The 19919-nt window shown below is 38.6% G+C and overlaps 1 protein-coding gene across 1 annotated transcript; it reads left to right on the top strand.

Moving 5' to 3' along the window:
• Positions 1-2438: 2438 nt before the first annotated feature.
• Positions 2439-19915, top strand: LOC6043905 (diphosphoinositol polyphosphate phosphohydrolase 1). The gene is made up of 4 exons (XM_038253183.1): positions 2439-3006; positions 11156-11610; positions 18186-18341; positions 18406-19915. Exons 2-4 carry the CDS (start codon positions 11512-11514, stop codon positions 18742-18744), a joined length of 594 nt encoding a protein of 197 aa, XP_038109111.1. The 5' UTR covers positions 2439-3006; positions 11156-11511; the 3' UTR covers positions 18745-19915.
• Positions 19916-19919: the final 4 nt, after the last annotated feature.

The following is a 19919-nucleotide window of genomic DNA, read 5'->3' as shown; positions in this document are numbered from 1 at the left end:
GACTCACCGCACTTCACGCAGCGGGGCCGGAGGTTGCAGTTCCGCAAGCCGTGGCCAAATTTCTGGCAACGGTGGCATTGCGCTACGTCCGTCGGGTTCTTGGTGTAAAACCGCCAGTTTACCCAAAAACCGTCCAACGTCTTAGTCCGCCGCAGGTCTTGGATCTTGACGGTGCCGCGGTCGAAGTACAACAGGTACAGTGTGTGCATACCCGTGACTGTTGTCTTTCGCGAGAGCACTTTTATCTCCCGTGGCTTTATTCCGGCGTTCGAGAGGTGTCGCTTCAGGTCGGCGATTGGACGGTCTTGGTAACTCTGCAAGACGACCTTAACAGGGGGCTTCTCTGGGTCGTATGTGTAGAAGTTGAAGTTGCTACGCTTCAGTTCTTCAAGCACCAGGTCAAAATCTTTTCTGTTCAGTGTGATCACTTGCACTGGCGACTTACCGATTTTCAGACAATATCCGAGGCCTTCCAGCAACTCGTCAACATCGTCCGCCAACGTGTCCAAAACAAAAATTGGAGGTGGTCTTCGTTCCGTTGGAGACTTGCTCTTTTTTGACGTCGGCACTTTTTTCCGTGCACGACCATCATCGTCGTCGTCGGTAGTGCTGCTACCGTCGGTGTTGTTGTTGTTGTTTTCTTCGTCGTCACTCAGCATCTGGAACTCGTTCCTGATGGGAACGTTGGCGGATGTTGATGTGCCACTGGTCGTGGCACCGGAGGTACCCGAACGGGTTCGCACTGGTGATCTTGGAACATATCCGGGATGTAGTAACTTTTTGTCGATTCCATCTGCGCTCACGCTCCCCAGCGCGATGGCGGCCGACACGGCGTTGATTTGTTTACTTTTTTGCACACGGCCGGTAGACGAACTTCGCGGGTTTTTCGAGGCCGCACTCGAACTGCCACGGCCACGGCTGGCCCTTGGCATGCTGCTGGAGCAAACTCGCGGCTAATCACGGTAAACTACGGCGAAAAAAATCGAAAAAACGATGGAGCACAGAGCACTTGACTGCTGCTTGCTCTCGTGCGTACACGGAGGTGGATCCAGACATGCTTAAATGACTTTAAACGCAGGAAAATGCTTTTCAAATAGTTTTCTGTTGGTTAGATTTCTATTTCCATAAAAATATTTTTTTGCTCCCTGATTTTTGAACTGATTTTAAAGGAGGGGGGGCGACATAAACTTTAAAAAATATCTGCAATGGCCATACAAAAAACCGGGGGTACAAAAAAAACCGCAACTTCTAAGCCATAGAGAAGAATGGACAGAAATTTTGTCGTAGAGTTATGATTTAACTTTTTGCAGTACTGTACAAAGCAAAGCAATCCACTTTAACGACCCCCGGGTCTTTTGTGGGCTCTGTTGCAAGTTTCTGCGGACGCCTAGATCCGAAGGTTATATGAGTGGTGATTCACCCAAAACCTCTTTTACGCAAATGGACCGACGTTTTACTTCCCCATCCGATAGAAGGCCTGGAGGATAAGGCGGGAATCGAACCCGCGCCCCATAGCAACTTAGGGATCGGCAGCGGAAGCCGCTAACCACCGCGCCACGAGGCCCTCCTACTGTACAATGGAATTAAAAAAAAATCAGTACCGTCATCTGGGGTAAATCGGGACTACAGTCTGAATAGGAACAGCAGTATTTAGAGCACTTAAAGGTTTGAAATTTGGAAATGGATGTACACATTTTGTTGGTCTACATCTGTTCGATCCGAAAGCAACCAGAAAAATCAAAATATTGTGCTCTAACATGGTTAAAACTGCTGTCCCAATTCGCCCCAGTTGACGGTATATTTTTAATCGATCCCAAACATGCTAAATCCGTAGTAACAGTTCAATAGGGCGAATCTGCGTTTGTAAACAAGCAGTCTATCCCCCTCTTACTTTACGTGAACTGTCACTTGTGCAAAAGGGATAGACTGCTTGCTTACAAACGCAGATTCGCCCTATTGAGCTGTTACTACGGAAATATGATTTGAAGCCAGTGGTTTTCATTTTTTTTTTATTCCTTTATTCCTCCTCCCCAAGAATTTTGAAAAAAGAAATGCGGGTGTCGTCCGGGGGTTGTAAAACCTAGATATCCTGTAGGTTCAGGTTGAATTGTGTTGATCTGGATGGAAATCTTCAAAAAAAGGCTTAAAAGTTGAGAAGCTTCAAACTTGTTGCATTTTTGAGCCCATTCAGATGCTTTTTGAAATTCAAAATATCATTGTAATTCGAAACATTATCCTCATCGCTTTGTGTATAAGAATAATAAACAATCTAAACGAGAACCAAAACTAATTTTTGGGACTCATTAACCAAAAATAAAATCCTCGCATTATAAATACCTACTGTGAGCACCTTCACTACATTTTCTTGAATTTCCAGTTAGGACCGCTTTGGAAACCGAACCACCATTTCTTTCACAGTGGGCCGATGACAGCGCTGTCAGCCGTCAGCCAAAGTCGGTGTTGTCTTCTTGTTCGAGGTTTTTGTGAGTTAATAATTTCCCATCGGAGGAATCGTGTCGCGAAAATCCGGACCACAATCCGTGTGTGCGGTTCCGAAATCGACGACTCGTGGCGCGGACTGTCTGGTGGAAGGCGTCGCGTCGATTGCGATTGTGAAAAGTGGGTTTTGTTGGCGTTTTTCGCGAGGAAATCGCCGATTGTGGTTCCTGGGTTCTGTTTCGGTTTGTGGGTTTGGTGGGAGAAGTAGGAGGAGCAGCTCCCCGCGGACACTGTGTTGACCGGCGAGCGGGTCGTCCATTGACGAGAGCGCGGACATCCCGGCGGAACGACGACGACGACGAAGCCCAGCGAGAGAAGCGATTCTCGGCAGTAGCTTCTTCCACCCCAAGATGGATGCTTTGCCGGAAACAGCCCAAATTAGCAAACCTTTACAACAGACGGCCATCGACCGCAGCTAGCTGCTGCGTTTGTGGGTGCGTGCGTGTGCGTGTGTGTCTGCTGTTGTCGCGTGGCCAATCCGGGAACCGGAAATCCGCTCCACCGGTGGTGAGTACCGATTGGGGTAGACGGCCGGAAGTTCGGCTGTGATCGCTGGGAACGAGAAAGAAAGTGAATCGTTTTCGCCTCCCCCCGTCAACAGGTGTAAAAATGGTTGAAACAGCCGCAAAATCAGCAACTGGAGAGGGCAGGGATGGAAGAGAGCTGGGCGATGATTGGCAAAGGAGAGTTGGTTAATTTGAAGGTTGCCTTTCGCGATTACAAAAGTACGACGACGACGGGAATCCGCGAGAAGAATAAAACTGCCGTAGCGACCGCTGCTGGAAGAAAACATTTGCGATTATCAACTATTCGCTTGGGAGAGGAATGGGGTAGAGCGGAGGACAAGCAAGCAAGGTTCAAAGTTGGAACTGGACGAATTCGTAGGAGAGCGAAGCGAAAAAAACGAAACAATCAATTCATTTCCTATTCGGAGAACATTTTGCCGAAACTCGATCGAATGTGTGGCGGCCAAAATGGTCACAAATTGAGCGTGGTGTGACCCACATTCAAAACACAACAACACATACAATGTTGTGGCCGTGTGGTGAGATTATTCGGCAGGACACTCTCCGCTGATTTCGTATAATTTGGGGGGAAAAATGGAGTGGCGAAATAGTTTGGACTGGAAGGACTCTAGCCAAATCGGCAAATAATTTTTTGATGAGAAAACATTGGAACCACTACAAACTGAGAGAACTTGTTTAAACCAGTTGAGGTTGTTTCTCTTTCACTCCATTGAACTGCGCTCATGAGTTGTGAATGCTAATTGATGATTAATCATCGTGTAGGCTCTTTGTTTTGCAAATATACACATAAAATAGTATTGTGTGTACCCTTAACAATGAAAATCCGCTTTCAAGCTAGATTCTATCTAAAAGTTCGCCATATTTTTTTTCAACTTAAATTTGTATCTGAAAAAGCATTTAAAAAACAACTTTATTTATTTTAGGTTTTGTGCGACTTTGCTAAGGCTAGGATATTTTTTCAGGGGTCAACTTTAACCTTTTTGGTCAATTTCTTTCATCCGCTAATAACTATGCGAAAACTATGTCATTACACTACTCAAGTTAGTTTTATGCAAAATCGTCCAATCTTTCGAATGAAAATGGTTCCGTAATGATAAGTGGTTGCGAACACGATCAAAATTCAAAATTAAGAGTAAGTTTCCAAAAACCCTTAAAATTACCCTTCAAAAAAATATTTTTGAAATGTTTATCAAAGTGCGATGGAAAGCCCTCGCGAATACCTTTCCAACGATATATAACTTTTTGATGTTTGGTAATGTATTTTGGGAGATATCATTTCTTCAAACTAGGGCATTTTTTCGAAAAAATCCATTGTTCACAACAAGTTTTTCTTTACAGGTGGCTAACGGCTAACATTTTCATTGGTACGAAGGTTGTTTTATGGTTTTTATGGCGCACTTAATCGAATGAGAATATTGCCATAACGATTTGAGAACATGTGAATCTAGTGGGACGGTTTTAGCGAGAATTGCTCATGTTCGTGTTTTTGTCATACATTCGACATACTTTTTTTTTTTGAAAATACTGAAATTTTTACCAAAACTGCATATTTTTTGGAAAAATACTCAAAATTTTTGCAGTATTTGTATCAAATGATCGAATTTTTTTTATACACTTCTAATGTCATACCGTAATCTGGGGTGAATCGGGACTACAGTCTGAATAGGGACAGCAGTTTTTAGAGCACTTAAAGCTTTTAAATTTGGAAATGGATGTACACATATTGTTGGCCAGAGTCTGTTCTAACCGAAACCAACCAGAAAAATCAAAATATTGTGCTCTAACATGGTTAAAACTGCTGTCCCAATTCGCCCCATGTGTCCCGATTGACCCCAGTTTACGGTAACAACCTTTTTTGAAAATACTCAAAATTTTTACAAAAATACGTATATTCGAAAAAAACACTCAAAATTTTAGTTAAGTAACAAATGATCGGAATTTTTCCAAACATTTCGAATGTAATAAATTTTGAAACTTTGAAATTTTGAGTATTTCTTCAAAAAAATTATGCTATACTCGAAATTTATAAAAAAAATCCCAGCCATTTGATACCCATAATGAAAAAAAACTTAAACATCAAGTATTTTTTCGAAAATACGTAGATTTGTGTTCTTTTTTTAGTATTTTCAAAAAATGGTGCTATTACAATCGAAATGTATAAAAAAAGCAAAATCCGATCATTTGATACCCATATTACGAAAAAATAAATTCATTTTTTCAAAAAATCGTATTTTTGTGAAAAAAATTAAAATTAAAAAAAATGTGTTATGACTTTCGAAATGTATGAAAAAATCCCGATCGTTTGATACCCATATTGTAAAAAAAAAACTAAAATTTAGAGTTTTTGCCTTCCTCACCTTACTGAGGAAACGCTATAAAATCACTCGAAAAACGAAATTCTTAATTTGACCTCCCAGACCCACCTTCATGTATACATATCGACTCAGAATCAAATTTTAAGCAAATGTCTGTGTGGATGTGTGTAGGTGGGTGGACAAAAAAATTGCACTGTGTTATCTCGGCACTGGCTGACCCGATTTGGACCGTTTTGGTCTCATTTGATCCGTCTTGGGGTCCCATAAGTCGCTATTGAAAATGACATAGTTTAGTTAAGTGCTTCAAAAGTTTTGCTAAAAAAACGATTTTATTAAAAGTCCGGAAGATTGTAAAAAAGGTGGTTTTTGTAAGAAATTCGTCATGTTATACATTTTTAGAAAGGTTTTCGAAAGACCTTTTCAACGAGTTCAAAAGATTGAAGATCAAACAACTCTATCAAAAGTTATAAGCACTTAAGTGTATACAACTCATCCATCGTGCACCGAATGTTGGCATATCAGCACTTTTAAATTCAATTACAGCCCTCCCCCCTTTCTTCTTTATTTTGGAGAGTTGGCTAAAAAAAATTGAAAATTGCTGTTCTGGTAAAAACAAGAATTTTTAAAAAATAAAAAGAAAAAGAAAATTAATTTAAAAAAATATATATAAAAAACATTTAAAAAAACTCTTAAATTAATATGTAAATACAACCTACAATACAACATGAATGTGAGGAAGACACCAACCACCTTAAGGTGTATTAAGTAACGTTTTTCGAGAAACATTGCATTTTCAAAATACAGGAAAAATACATATTTTTGTGAAAATTTTCGATTTCCGATTCCATAACACTCTATTTTTTATGTTAGTATGATTTTTCATACGATTATTATAATCGTATGGCAGGCCAAGGATTGATACCTAAGAGCATGCAATGGCACTGACCTTGTTGCGTGCTCTTCGGTTGACGTCCACGTAAGGGACCATCCACAAACCACATGGACACTTTTTTGGTTATCTCAACCCCCCTTCGTGGACAATTGTCCATACAAAAAATCTTTTTGTATGGAGCGTGGACAATCGCCATACCCCCCAAAGTGTCCACGTGGTTTATGGATGGTCCCTAAGGGACATCCTGGAAGGAGCATAACTAACTACATCCGTAGTTCTGTTAGATCATCCGAATTATCTTGATCAGAACAGTATAGCTCTGGTTCCTTGCGAGTGTCCTATTTTCTTACCTCCACGTTGGCTTGGTGGCCTGTGGAAACGGATCGTAAACCTTTGACCACCGCGGGTCGAGAGTCGAGACGGCTAAAAAAAGGGGCGCGACAATGTGGGAAAGGGAAGTAATTTGTGATTGTAGACGGTATTGTTTTGATTCGCAGTATGTTGAGTCAACTGCTGTGGATGTACCTGAAACATCGCACAACGGGGTTTCTCTTCTCTTCATTCTCAGCTACCACCTATCTCCTATTTTTATTTTGCTCTACTGATTCTCACTTTTTCACTGATTCTTCTATTTAATATCCATCATTTAATTTTGATTTTACTTACTTTTGATTATTTTATCTCTCAAAGCTTTTCCACGCTTTTTTACCAATTGATACTGCTGTAACAAACTTTGTTTTGTTTTTTTTCCTTAAAAATATACTTTTCCTTAATGTACTAGTAATATCAAGTCTATTTATCATTCGCCTAATCTTTTTTTGATTTTATTGCGAATTTATTTATTTGAATAATTCTTTATCTGTCCTATAAATTATCATTACTATAATCTAAGCTTGTTTTGTATCTCTATTTATTAACTATTGTCTAATTTTACATCTAATACATCTAGATTCTCATTTTTATTCTTCAAAATACGCTCATCATTCTCTTACTGTTGATACTTGATTTTTATAAAACAAATTCTCTTTTACTGTCAATTGTTTTCAATCTTCACCCTTTTTTTCAAACAAGTGAGGTTTGAGCCCTAACTCAATTTATGGAATGGTTAAAGGATTAACACAAATATTACTAAAAATATGATAAATTTTTATAACATACTTTGGACCAAAAATTGTAACAAAACACCGCGACAAAAGAAATAGCAACAGATAAACACGACTCAAAATTAGGCAAGATTTCAGGAGAAAACAATACACTGTACATAACAATAATTTTTTGAATTAAAACTAAAAATAAAACAGTTTTTGCTTTAATGAAAGTTGATAGGCACACTTCAAATGGTTAGGCGCTTATACTTACATCAAACCCTACGTAATGTACCACCCCCGGCCGAGTTAAAATGCGTAACCGGAAAAGAAGGTGTGCATGCCTGGCACGAACACTCAAAGCGTGTTCTAGCGTGCTGCTCGTACTGACTCAGAGCAAGGGTGAGATGTAGGTGTAAGGGTAGGATGTAACAAAAACGTCATTTTGGCGGGCATTCAAGGGTTTGTTCCGGTGGGCAGACTAAGCCCAAATCCAAAATATGAGCTTGATTGGACGTAACAGGAGCTGGCGCTCCGCCCTTTAATTTTAAATGGGATTTAACCCGTAAAAAAAGATTTTTTCAAAAATGTCACTTTTTGAGCCATTTTGGCCACTGAAGCGTTTATTTTCAACATCATTGGCGTGTTGGCCAGTCCCTGGAGATGGAGCCACACGTTGCCGTCGTTTCAGGGCTATTTGCAAAGATGGTTTCCGATGTTGATATATATCACACATTTATTTTATATTTATATACTTGTGTTGATAGAAATCACACCTTTTATAATATGTAAAATTGCAAGATATTGAAATTTTTTATTTGAGTCTCAATATTCTTGTTCGTGAAATCTGTTAGGAACAGGTAAAACCGTTTGATATTAGGAGAATAGTTAGTTTTTGTAACTCTTCTAGGTTGTTTAATACTTCAGACTCCAGTTATGTGTAAGCCAGTTTAGTAATGCTATCAGAATCTCTGATTTCAATTCATGTGGTATACTAACCATTCTGAATTGTCAAAAATCCATAGAGTCTCGATCAATCAATAATGAAATGATATCGGACAAAATTCGTTAATCTGTTGAACTAACGGTTTTCGGATTATGGTTGTATCGACCATTGTTGCGAATCGAGGATCTACTGGAGTTTTGACGATCAAACAGAGCCTAACATTTAAAAGGACACAGGTGTGAACAGGATTGTGTCTCTTTCACTCAAAATTTTAATGATAGTTTACATAAGGTATGATAGGGATACACTCTTGTTTGCAAAGCTTGTGTGCCCTAATGAAATGGAAGGCACGAAATAGTCGTATTAACAACGAGTGTTCAACTTGTAAAATATGAACGTTTCATTAATGTTTATTGTTTTTGGAAGCAGCAAGACAGGTTTAACAAATAGGTAAAGGAATGTTTGGCTTTGTAATTAAAATTTCGGGGATTTGAGATTCAAGTTACTTTCAGACAGTTTAGTTGAGGTTGTTGATTCAAGTTAGTTAGTTTTCTGAAATGAATAATTGGACATAAATGATCAGTTAAATTAAAGTTAGTTGCAATGTACGACAAGACTACTGACGGACGCGACAGGACGAAGCCCAGAAAAAATGCCATTGATAAGTTAGTTTTCATCATTCATTTACCAGTAAATTTATTTGATTTCCTTTAAATTTGAAGTACATCATAGGTTTCCTTTGTATAAATCTCAAATTAGTTTTAGATTAAATTATAATTTCATAGTTCCTTTATTCAGTTTTAGTTAGAAGTTAGATTAACGTAACTGCTCATGTCATCCAAGTTCTTACTTCTCACACCTACACTAATTTTCTTTCACCTTCCCCCTCCCGATCCCCTATATCTTCCGGTGGTGTTCATTTGGTATGCAATACTAGTTCGGCCACTACCCTTTTTTCCACAAGAAACCGGACTTGGATTGACTTGAGGCCGCGTCCCCCACCTTGCTCCGTAAAACGAAAACGAAAAACGAAACATCATTGGCGTGTTGGCCAGATCCTTGCGCATCTTTTGGTATATATTGAAATTTGGAGCAATCTGGAGCTTGGTACAGGCCTTCAAAGTTTGGCATTTTTTTCGAAAAATCGGCCCCGGCAAAATCAAATGGTGTCTAGGGCGTCGCGAGGCGCGACGCATATCTTTTTTGCCGGGACCGATTTGCAAAGTTTTGGTACTTTAAAGCATTCGCAAAGCTTATTTACTACTTCAAAACATTCCAGTGCTGATTTAGTACTGAATTAATACTTCAATTTAGTGCTTGTGGTTACTTGGGTAAGCTCTGTGCTTCAGTTAAGCACTGGGCCGTGCCTAACCGAGGCAGCTGAACGAATCAAAACCGGGGCAGTACAAAACTGAGGCGTGCAAAACCGGGGCATGACTGTACACCGCAAAAATCATCTAGGGCTCATTAAACACCAATTCCGCTATAAAAGCTGTTTTTTGACGTTCTCAAATGTTAGGTCAGTTTTAAAAAATCTGAAAATATTTTTATCGGAAAGATCAGACAATTTTACATAAAAATGATCATATGCACTTGACAGATTGACTCATTTATGGAGTGACTAAAGGACTATTGTACTATTTTATTATAAATTGCTTAAAGACGAAAATATGTAAAAAAAAAACGTTGATCCCATATTTCAAAAATACAGTTAATAATATTTATTATTTCATAAATTGTTTCGAAATGTAGTTTAAAAAGCAAGAACCAATAACGAAATAATCGCAAATTATCACCTCTCAGCTTGGATTATTATCGTGATAAAAGAGGCGATAATCATTGCTGCGATTAACGCAAGCCAATTATCATTCTCAAAAAATGCAACGTGAACTTAAGCTGGCAAATATCTTTGATTGACATTTTTTCACATTGCGTATTTCACACTATTTCATGCTGAACCCCTTTTGTTCAAAACAACAATGTATTTTTGAGCATCTTATTAAAATCAGCATTTTTTTTTCGGAAGACCCGATCCATTTATACTCTTTCCCCGTGGACTACGGCAAAAATGTTTAAGTCACAACTGCGAATTTGCCACTTTCCTGCGTGTAAAAATTATCAACCTAATTAATTACATATTTGCAAACGCCACGCACCGAAAGAGTGAGAGCAGAGGGCACGAGAGGGGATAAGGCGTGCGCAAGCGAATCGGTCGGATTAAATACAAATCACGCGCGCGCTGGACTCTCATTAATTTACACACGATTTTTATTTTCGTTATCTTGCCATCGAATGCCGACTTTGCACAAACCAGGTGTCCCGCGGTATGCTATATCAACGCGGCGGGGGGAGGCGGTCTGGATCGATATCTGGAATCTATTTAAGAATTAATTTTGGAAAAAATAACAACTTTTTAAACACATTTCTACATTTAATCCCAATAAAAATTAATATCGCTGTCCACATACGACACGGTCATACATTCCCCCTCGCTAGAGTGGTGTTCCCACGCCCACGATTAAACGATCGTTGATCAATCTGTGCGATTCGAAATTGATCTCCTCAGCGCCACAGCGGTTGGTGGACAAAATCGCGCTCTGGCGTTAAAACCTGCGCAAACACCCAGTACACCCACTTCCTCGTTGCAGCGCTTAGCTCCCCCATCCACACTCTCCAGATCCTCAAATCTCATCTTCTTGTTGGGGGGGAGGTGGCAAATTCGACACTCGTCAACCGCGTTCGATTGCTTCCGGTCATCTTGGCAAGTCGGCGGCGGGCACCTGGCCAAGTGGCCACGAGAGCAAATCTCTGACCGTTACACATTTCTGTAAATTAATAGCTTGTAGAAGGAAACTGATTTTTAATTAGTGTCTTCTCTCTTTTAATTGCAGATTTCACAAGAGGAAACCGCGAGGACGAGCGAAGTGCAAGAAGCGTTTATCAGTTATTGTTTCCTGGAGTCTCCGAAATCAATTGTGAGAAGAAAGTAAACGCGCGCGTGTATGTGTTTTTTTCGTTTTGTGTGCCCATTCTCGAAATACCCGTACCAAAACGGAATAGATTTCCGGTGGATTAATTCCCGTTGGTGAGCCGGAAATAACCAACTAAACAGAACAAACAAATAATTAGAACCACCTTCATCCACTGTTACCGACGGACGAGTTCCGGAAACGGCAATTCTGCAACAAAAAAAAACAAGAAACAAACTTTTAATCTACCAAGTAAGGGAATATTAGATTGAAAAAAGATGGTGAAGGAGAAACCCAACTCAACTCGAATCTACGATAAGGACGGATACCGGCGGCGAGCGGCCTGCATCTGCGTGCGGTCGGAGGCCGAAGAAGAGGTGAGTAAATCGTTTAAATAAAAAATAAATCTTAGTTAAACAGGCATATCATCAGCACTTTGCTTAGAATTATAGCTTGATAGTTTCGTCAATTGGTTTTCAGTAATTAATCATGTTTACACTGCCTCAAAGTAATAAATAGGAAAATAAAAACTTGCAGGCAACTTGCCTTTGTTAAAACAGATTAAAACCCTCAAACATATTTTTGTTTGGGGAAAAAAGTAAATATAAATTCCAAATAAGTGGTCTGTCAAGCAAGCAAAAAAATGCAAAGCAAAAAAGTTGAATTTTGGAAGGTTAAAAATGACCTCTTTTTTGAGTACTAAACTAACAAAAATTGTAAAAATGTGAACCTGATAAAAATTCATCAGAAACTGATAAAAATTCACCATTCCCTAATGAATATTACCATCTTTTTTTTTTCTTCTTTGATACGTATTAGAAAACCGCGAAAAAAAATTATCAACTTTTGTAGAACAAAGTTCTAACTTTTTGTTATTTTGAAAAGTTCACCAGTTCTAGAATCAGAATGCATCATTAACTAAAATGTGTTAGGGTAGAGTAGTCATCAATGAGACACGGAGAACAATGATAAAATGGCTCTCACAAGTCGTAGTTTCAACCAATCAGGATCATATTTGGAGGAAAGGTGTGTCTACTGAATACACGTCTGCCAGAATAGTGGCTTTGGTTATGGACGCTCCGTTGAAAAGTTATTCATAAATATTTGATTCTGAGGTGTAAAAGTAAATTATGGACAAAAAATACTTTTTCGCTCGTAGGCTGCAATTTACACCAAAACTAATATTTCTTCATATTTCTTTCGACGTTCCATAGGGATTGAGTTGAACTACAATGTTCTTTCATTAGGTATGGCCAAAATTTAGAATATACCCAGCATCCAGGGCTGTCTCATTGTTTCCCACTCATTTCAGCCCATGAGTAACAATGAGACACTTTGATTTTTCTTCATTAAACTTTTCAAAATCTATGGAAATCTTTCAAAACATGAATGAAAAGTGATTTTTGGCATATTTATAGAATTTTAACTTCATTTAACCAAAAATACAAAGTAATTTGGAATAAATTTATGGAGTTTACAAAATTTAAATACTTTTTACTATATCTTTTGTTAATTAATGTTTCATGTTGGCAAAATTGCTCTAAAATGTTCAAGGCAAGTCACCTGTAATGGAACAATACAAAAACATGATGTATTGTATTGATTTTCATAGAGTGTCTAATTGTTCCCCCTCTGTCTCATTGTTCCTGCCAAGTGCGTCTACAATGAGACAGTTGAATAACTCTGGCTGTAGATGTCAGATCGATCTCATATTTTGGTCAATGCTAGAACACTCTAAAAGAAAAAAAAATGCAACAAAAAGCATTGATGAAAAAAATAGAAAAATCGTTGAAAGTTGAAAACCAAAAGTGTCTCATTGATGACTACCCTACCCTAATTTATACAAACACTCACGCACAGACATTTTGAGCCAAACACTTCATTAGGGCACAAAACCAAAACGTAAACATTTGAGATTATTCCACTATTCCATTCATTAGTACACTCCCTACATGCCCTCCAAGAATCAGATTGATAGCAAACAATTTTCTATTGAAAAATCAAAAACACTAAAGGGCACATAACAATGTTCACTCCAAACCAGAAAAAAAAAGTTCAATTGTGCCCTTTTCTTTTTCGTAAGTTTTTCGTGGTTAAGGAACTTTCTATGTTAAAAAGTGAACTTTTCATACATTCTTAACACTAATTCACTTCCAAACAAAGTTTGGTTTACGTTTCACCAAGGATTTCTGCAGAAAAAAACTTCGTCGAAACACATATTTAATACGGCCCCGCGGCTGCTGTTCAGTACACTTTTGAACATTTTTTATGTTTCACATACCTTATCTACACCATTCGATCCCAGAACTTCAACAATTATCAAAATTTCCGCTGAATTCCTCATTATTTCTAACTAAACAAAAAGGCCCATGAACATCATCAAAAACAACAATCAGGTGACAGCGCTTTAGTGCCCTTTCAGTTCTTTTCGAAATTGCATTTAAAAAGGGCCCATTATGAACAACATTTGGAAAATAAAAGGGCCCAATAACGAGATTTTTTAAAATAATGAGTTTTATTGCGAAAATCAACATAAATTGAGAAGCATTAAACATCAGTAAAAATACCACCAGTCAAGCTTTCTTTTTAAATAGGAATTAAAACAAATTGTCCACATTTTGCCAGCGATTTTCTCGAATCGCGGTCTTTGGTTTTGTGACCTAATGAAATGTTCGGCTCGATTTGTTCAGATTCTGAGTCGATAAGTATAAATGTGGGTGAAGAAGGCCAAATCAAAAAAGTCATTTTCCGAGTGATTTTATAGCCTCTCCTCATTGAAGAATGCAAAACTGTCTATTTTGTTTATTTATCTATCTATCTGTTTGGTATGCAGAGCAATTCAAGCTCAAATCAGGAATTTTTCCTGCACTTTTGTACCCGACCCTCTCCGATTTCAATGAAACTATGTAGACAAGCATACTATAATGCATTTTTATGTATATGGAGCCAATGGTACTCGTAAATGACATTTGAGAAGGGCGTAAGTTATTTATTTTTTTGTAATTTAAAAATCACTGCACCTCGAAACCGTTACTTCACGCAGAAAAATGTTTTGTAGAATCAGCCTGTACGAGGTTTGCTTCAACAAAAATTTTGTTGAATATAATCAACACCGATTTTGTGTTAAAACAAACCTTGGTTTTCTCAATTCCACAAAAACCTTTTGTTGTTTTGAAAAGTTGCTTTGACGTTTAGTGTTGATTCAAATATGCCTTATTTTTCTGCATGTTCGGTCAATGACAAACTTGTAGGAAATTGGACTTGGACAAACTTGTAGAAAAAAACACGCCAATTCTATGTGATTTTTCCATTTTTAAATTTAAAAGTTAAATTTTAAAGTGATGTCAAGATTTATTTAGACTTCTATTTTCATAAACAATTTGAAGTTTTTTGAAAATAAAAAACATCTCCCGATTTTAAATTTTAAAATTCAAATATGCATGTTATAAAAATCAATAAATCACAAATTCAAATATATATTCGATAATATTAAAATTTGGTAATTTGTAAATTCAAACATTGAAAATTCAAAAATAGCTAATACAATTTTAAAATTTAATTAATCAATAATTCTAAAAATAAAATAAATAAAATTCGAAAACGAGGAACTTAAAAAATTTAAAAACAGTTCGCACTTTATTGCCCGAATTCCTCGTCAAAATTTCTTATCTCTAAATTCAAAGTTGAGTTTCTAACCTAAACTATTAGTTCAAAAATGTTTTTTTTTTTTTGTAAATCATGATAACGGCATTTAGAGTTGGGTCCTAAAATTAAACTTACATTTGGAATATTATTGTTCAGAACGATAAAGCTTATTTTTTTGAGTACAATGATACTTTGTACTACCCCAAAGGATTTAAAATAGATTTTTAAATCATTTTAAAACAAAATAACTTTGTGCCTCTTCTTGGCAGAAAAGGTCCTACTTGACAGCTCGTTCCAAGGGGACCATAATTGATTCATTGAAAAAATGTTTTGCATTAAAATAAAAATAAAAACAGTGATCAGTAATGGTTTTTAATCGTGTTTTTTACCCGTTGTACATAAAAATTTACATAGGGCTTTACTGCCGTTCTACGCATAATTGTCCCATGTTAAAAAAAGTGCCACTGAGAAAAACGCGGTTGAAGGGTAAAAACTTTAAGTTCTGCAAGTTCGACCCCGTGCAGAAGACAGCCGTTAAGGTCGTCTTGCAGGGTTACCAAGACCGCCCGATCTCCGATCTCAAGAAGGACCTCTCGGGTGCTGGAATAACGCCGCGTGACAGCGTCCCTCCCTCCTCAGCGAAGTACGAGCGTAACCGTGCCGGTAGCTAGTCATCGTACGGTTCCAGCAGACAATTCAGCGTTCCCTCCTGGATGGGGGCGATCGTTCGCCAGCGTGGTCGATGCCGGTAGTGGCAATACGGCCCAGCAAGAAGTTACCGGGGAAGATCTCGTTACCCTGCCAGAGTTCTTTTCTCTCGCAGGGGAGATGATGACGCGGTTTCGGACCTGCCGTAACAAGGCGGAGCAATTCCTGGCCCTTGGGGAGCTGATGATCAAGCACATCTATAAAGGATATAAAACTGTCATCTAGTTTCAAACTTTCTCTATTTCTATATTTTTTCCCTTGCAATTTTAGTAAGTTTTTTTTAATTTTTTCTTACTCTTGGTGACACCTTTATTTACAAGTAATAACTGTTCCAAAATGGATTATGATGTAACACACAGCTGTAAGGAACTCCAAAACTCTGTTATGTACCTCAATAGAACTTATTGTATCTTGATTATTCACCAATAAAACCTAATTGAATTGAAAATTTCTGAATTTTTGTTTTATGGATTTTGTTCTGTACTTTATGAATTGAAAAATTGTTGTACTCTAGAATTTTTAAGGTTCTTTTATTTTTCTCTCCCATGAACTGCTCAAACTGAATTGTCAACTTTTCCTAAGGGAGTCACAAAAAGGCTGATCGATTCTATGATTTTTTTAGTATTTTCGTATGTGAGTCACAAAAAGGCTGATCGATTCTATGATTTTTTAGTATTTTCGTATATGAGTCATTTCGCCTTAACTTTAAACAAAAAAAAAGTACAAATTTCAAATCGTCCTTTTCTGATCAAGCTCAAATTGGTGGAACTATTGATACTATCAAAATGTGTAAGAATCCCGATTATGAACCAAATTTGACCACCCCTTCTGTTTCGGTGCCGCTCGAAAGTTTTGCGATTTTCGTATTTCTTTCAAAAAACCTCATTTTTCAAATGACCATATCTTGAAAACAAAAAATAATAAAGCAAAACTAGATATTTTTAAGGGAAATTGGATGCCTAATTGGATTTTTTAGGCAACATTGATCGCGTAGATGGTAAATTCTGCAACTGCAAGATTAAAAATTCGTTTTCTCAAGAGATTTCAATTCTCCCAACATGAAAAAATGATTCTTATGTAAAATCGTCTGAGAAACACGATGGTGATGTTTGTGTGTGTGTGTGTGTGTGTGCAACCAACCAAACGGGACCACGCGGTCTCTTCTTACAAATTGAGTTGTTTCCATGTATTTTAGATTTTGAATCTTATACATGCAAATAACTCGCATAGGCATTTGGCAGGTGTTAGCTCTGCCGAGCTTCGGTGACCCATTTCTACGCAGGCTAGCCGTGCGCGAGGTACTTCAGCTTAAATCGACAAGCCCCGCCCTAAAGAACGTTTGCATCAATCGGATTCAAACGTTATTTAGCACTTCCTAGTCCTTGTCAAATGGACAAAGACCCAGCACGTATATAGTTTGTAGTAGTAGTATTCCTAATTCTACCAATCCAAAGGACGGGGAATCGAACCCCGGTTTGAGCGACTTTGATGTTTCGTTCATGTTTAGAGTTTCAAAAATTCATAATTCCTGATCTTTCTCGTTTGGAGCAGATGGAAATCGAACCCAGGATCATTCGCTAACAAAGCGAACACCGTAACCATTCAGTCACGGCTGCTCCATATTTCCAATTGGAAGTTTCTCACCCGAAAAGCAGCATCATCCGTCAAACCGGCAGCGATTGCTTTCACTATATCGTCACGAATCCGGCGACTTCTCGAGTCGCCTGCATTTTGAGCCGCTCAGAAATCGAGCCGCCAATCTCAGCAAACGTTGCCTACTCCCATCCCCTTCACTCATGACTCAACTCCATCAACATTTTCCTCAGCAATTTTCACAACTTTACAACAATAAAAACTTGGAAAATCCACCCATTTTTCTCTTAAAGGGCACCTCCTGTATCGGCAGAAATTTCTGACCAAAATTTAACAAATGGCTTCAAAAAACTCCGCTCGGTGACCGAGATTTCTCATCAAAGTGTCACTTCTTCACAACACCCAAATCACATGAAAACCTGCAAAAATCCGTCTGAATTCTTGTACCAATCAAAACCATTACACTACCGAAAGAACTTCTCACGGAACTGTCCCGCCGGAAAGTCTGAAAATCGCGAACCATAAAACGTCACGATGAAAAATTCGAAACGAGGAGAAACCGAGAAACACGATGGTGATGTTTAACTCAAAATTAAATCGCATGTATATTGAGAAAGTTACATGTCAAGTTTTTACAGCGTGACGTCACGAGCGCACACGCACACACATTTTTACAGAGACACACGTGCAAAAAATGTAAACAGTGCAGCCAAGCTGTCAAATTTCTAACCTCAAAACCGAGTCGGCGTAAAACCTAATTGCGCAAAATGCATCAAAGTTTTTGAAAAAAAATACGTTAGTCGCAAAACTTTGAGGCGGTGCCAAAAAAAAAGAGGGTGGTATAATTTGATTCAAAATCGGGATTCTTACATGCTTCGATAAGATAAGTTTCTAAGCACCCTAATGCGCATCCATAGCATCGTAGCTCGGGTGGCTTGCCGACGAGTTTCATTTGACATCACGTTACGTTACGTACATTAATCTCAACGTTTCTTCTCTTCAACAGGTGCTCCTGGTAACATCGTCCCGCCGGCCCGAGCTCTGGATCGTCCCGGGCGGGGGCGTCGAGCCGGACGAAGAATCTTCCCTCACAGCAACGCGCGAGGTCCTGGAGGAGGCAGGCGTCACCGGGGAACTGGGTCGATGTCTAGGAATCTTCGAAGTGAGTGCTTTTGTGATGTTTGTTGGTATTTTTGAGTTGCTGATGTTTAAATTTTTATTTGTAGAATACTGAACACATGCACCGGACCGAGGTGTTCGTCATGGTCGTCACCCAGGAGCTGGAGGAGTGGGAGGACTCGAAGACGATCGGCCGCAAGCGGCAGTGGTTCTCGATCGAGGAAGCCCTCGCGCAGCTGGCCCTTCACAAGCCGACCCAGCGCCACTATCTGCAGCAGCTGCGCCACTCCAAGAACAACTCGACGTCGACGGCCAACTGCATACACATAGTGACGGACGATCCGGACGACGAGCCGGATTTGGCGGATGCTGCTGTGGAAGCCAACGAGGACCCTGGTGAGGAGGCAACCGGTGAAGAGGAACCGACGTCGGAGGCTGCGTCCTAAGTAGCGAGGAGAGGTGGTTCTGGATCTGGGTTTGGGTAAGCGCATTCTTTCGGATGGAAAGAACATCGTTAGTTGCACATACACACACGCGCGGGAAAGCCCACACACAATATTTCCCACTTAATATTGCCTTCATTTCCGCCCTCTTATACAAAAGAAAGAAGAAAAGAAAACCCGGACACCGAATAATCGAACTCAGCGTATTTTCGAAGCCTGTTCTCTTCTGCATGATTTGTTTGTTTTCTTTAAGGCCACGTTTTGCTCACACTTCCTGGTCTGAAAATACTCCACAGACAGATTGTCCGTTTGTCAACCACACACACACTTCAGATTGAGAGAGAAAAACTATTTTAGCTTTTACAATTACTCAACGGGAAGAAAGTTAATATCAAAGTTTTTTGCAATTGTTTCGTTGTACCAATATTTTTTGTACCACCATTTCTCTATACAAAGCAACACTCATACACACTCACACCCTGAAAGCAGCAGACTAACGATCAAGTTAAAAACAACTGAGACAGAGATCGCGACGCGCGCGCGCATGAGCAGTGGTTGAACATTTTAAATAATAATCACGTTTATACAAACAAACATATTAACAAGAAGATGAAGAAAAAAAATGCTAAAAATAATAAAAAAAAACTATTGATAACTGATGAAAGAAAATCTACCTAACACTAAAAAACAAAACGAAAGTAAATGCAAAAACAAGCAAAACACATACACACGATGATAAAAAAGTAACCCTCTAACTATTAAGAGAGACTACAGTTAGCCAGAAAAGAAAAGTGTAACAGCTTATCAAAACTGATACATAATTTACCGGGTTTGAGAGCACGCAAGCCCCCCGCGCAGAAACTAACCATGATTGTTTCGATCTTGTTTATTATTTGAACGCTTTTTTTTTTCGCAAACAGAGGAAGAACGGATTGTGACGAAAGCTGCACAGCAACGTTAAGTAACGAAAGGAACGATAGGATTTCTAAATTATACTTTGAACATACTTTTAAGAGCAAGAAAATGAAAGAAAACGTAACGATAATTTATTAACATTAGAGCATGGTAATGTCACTGTTATCAGGCAGGAAGGATTCACGACGAGGGAAGAGCAAATCTTTAAGCAAGGAAAAAAAAATGCATAAAATGTATTTGACTTTATTAAGAAAAAAAAGTGG

This window comes from Culex quinquefasciatus, chromosome 2, assembly GCF_015732765.1.
Source record: "Culex quinquefasciatus strain JHB chromosome 2, VPISU_Cqui_1.0_pri_paternal, whole genome shotgun sequence".
Taxonomy (NCBI): domain Eukaryota; kingdom Metazoa; phylum Arthropoda; class Insecta; order Diptera; family Culicidae; genus Culex; species Culex quinquefasciatus.
Note: the sequence above shows the minus strand (reverse complement) of the source record. Positions and strands in the feature narration are given on the sequence as shown.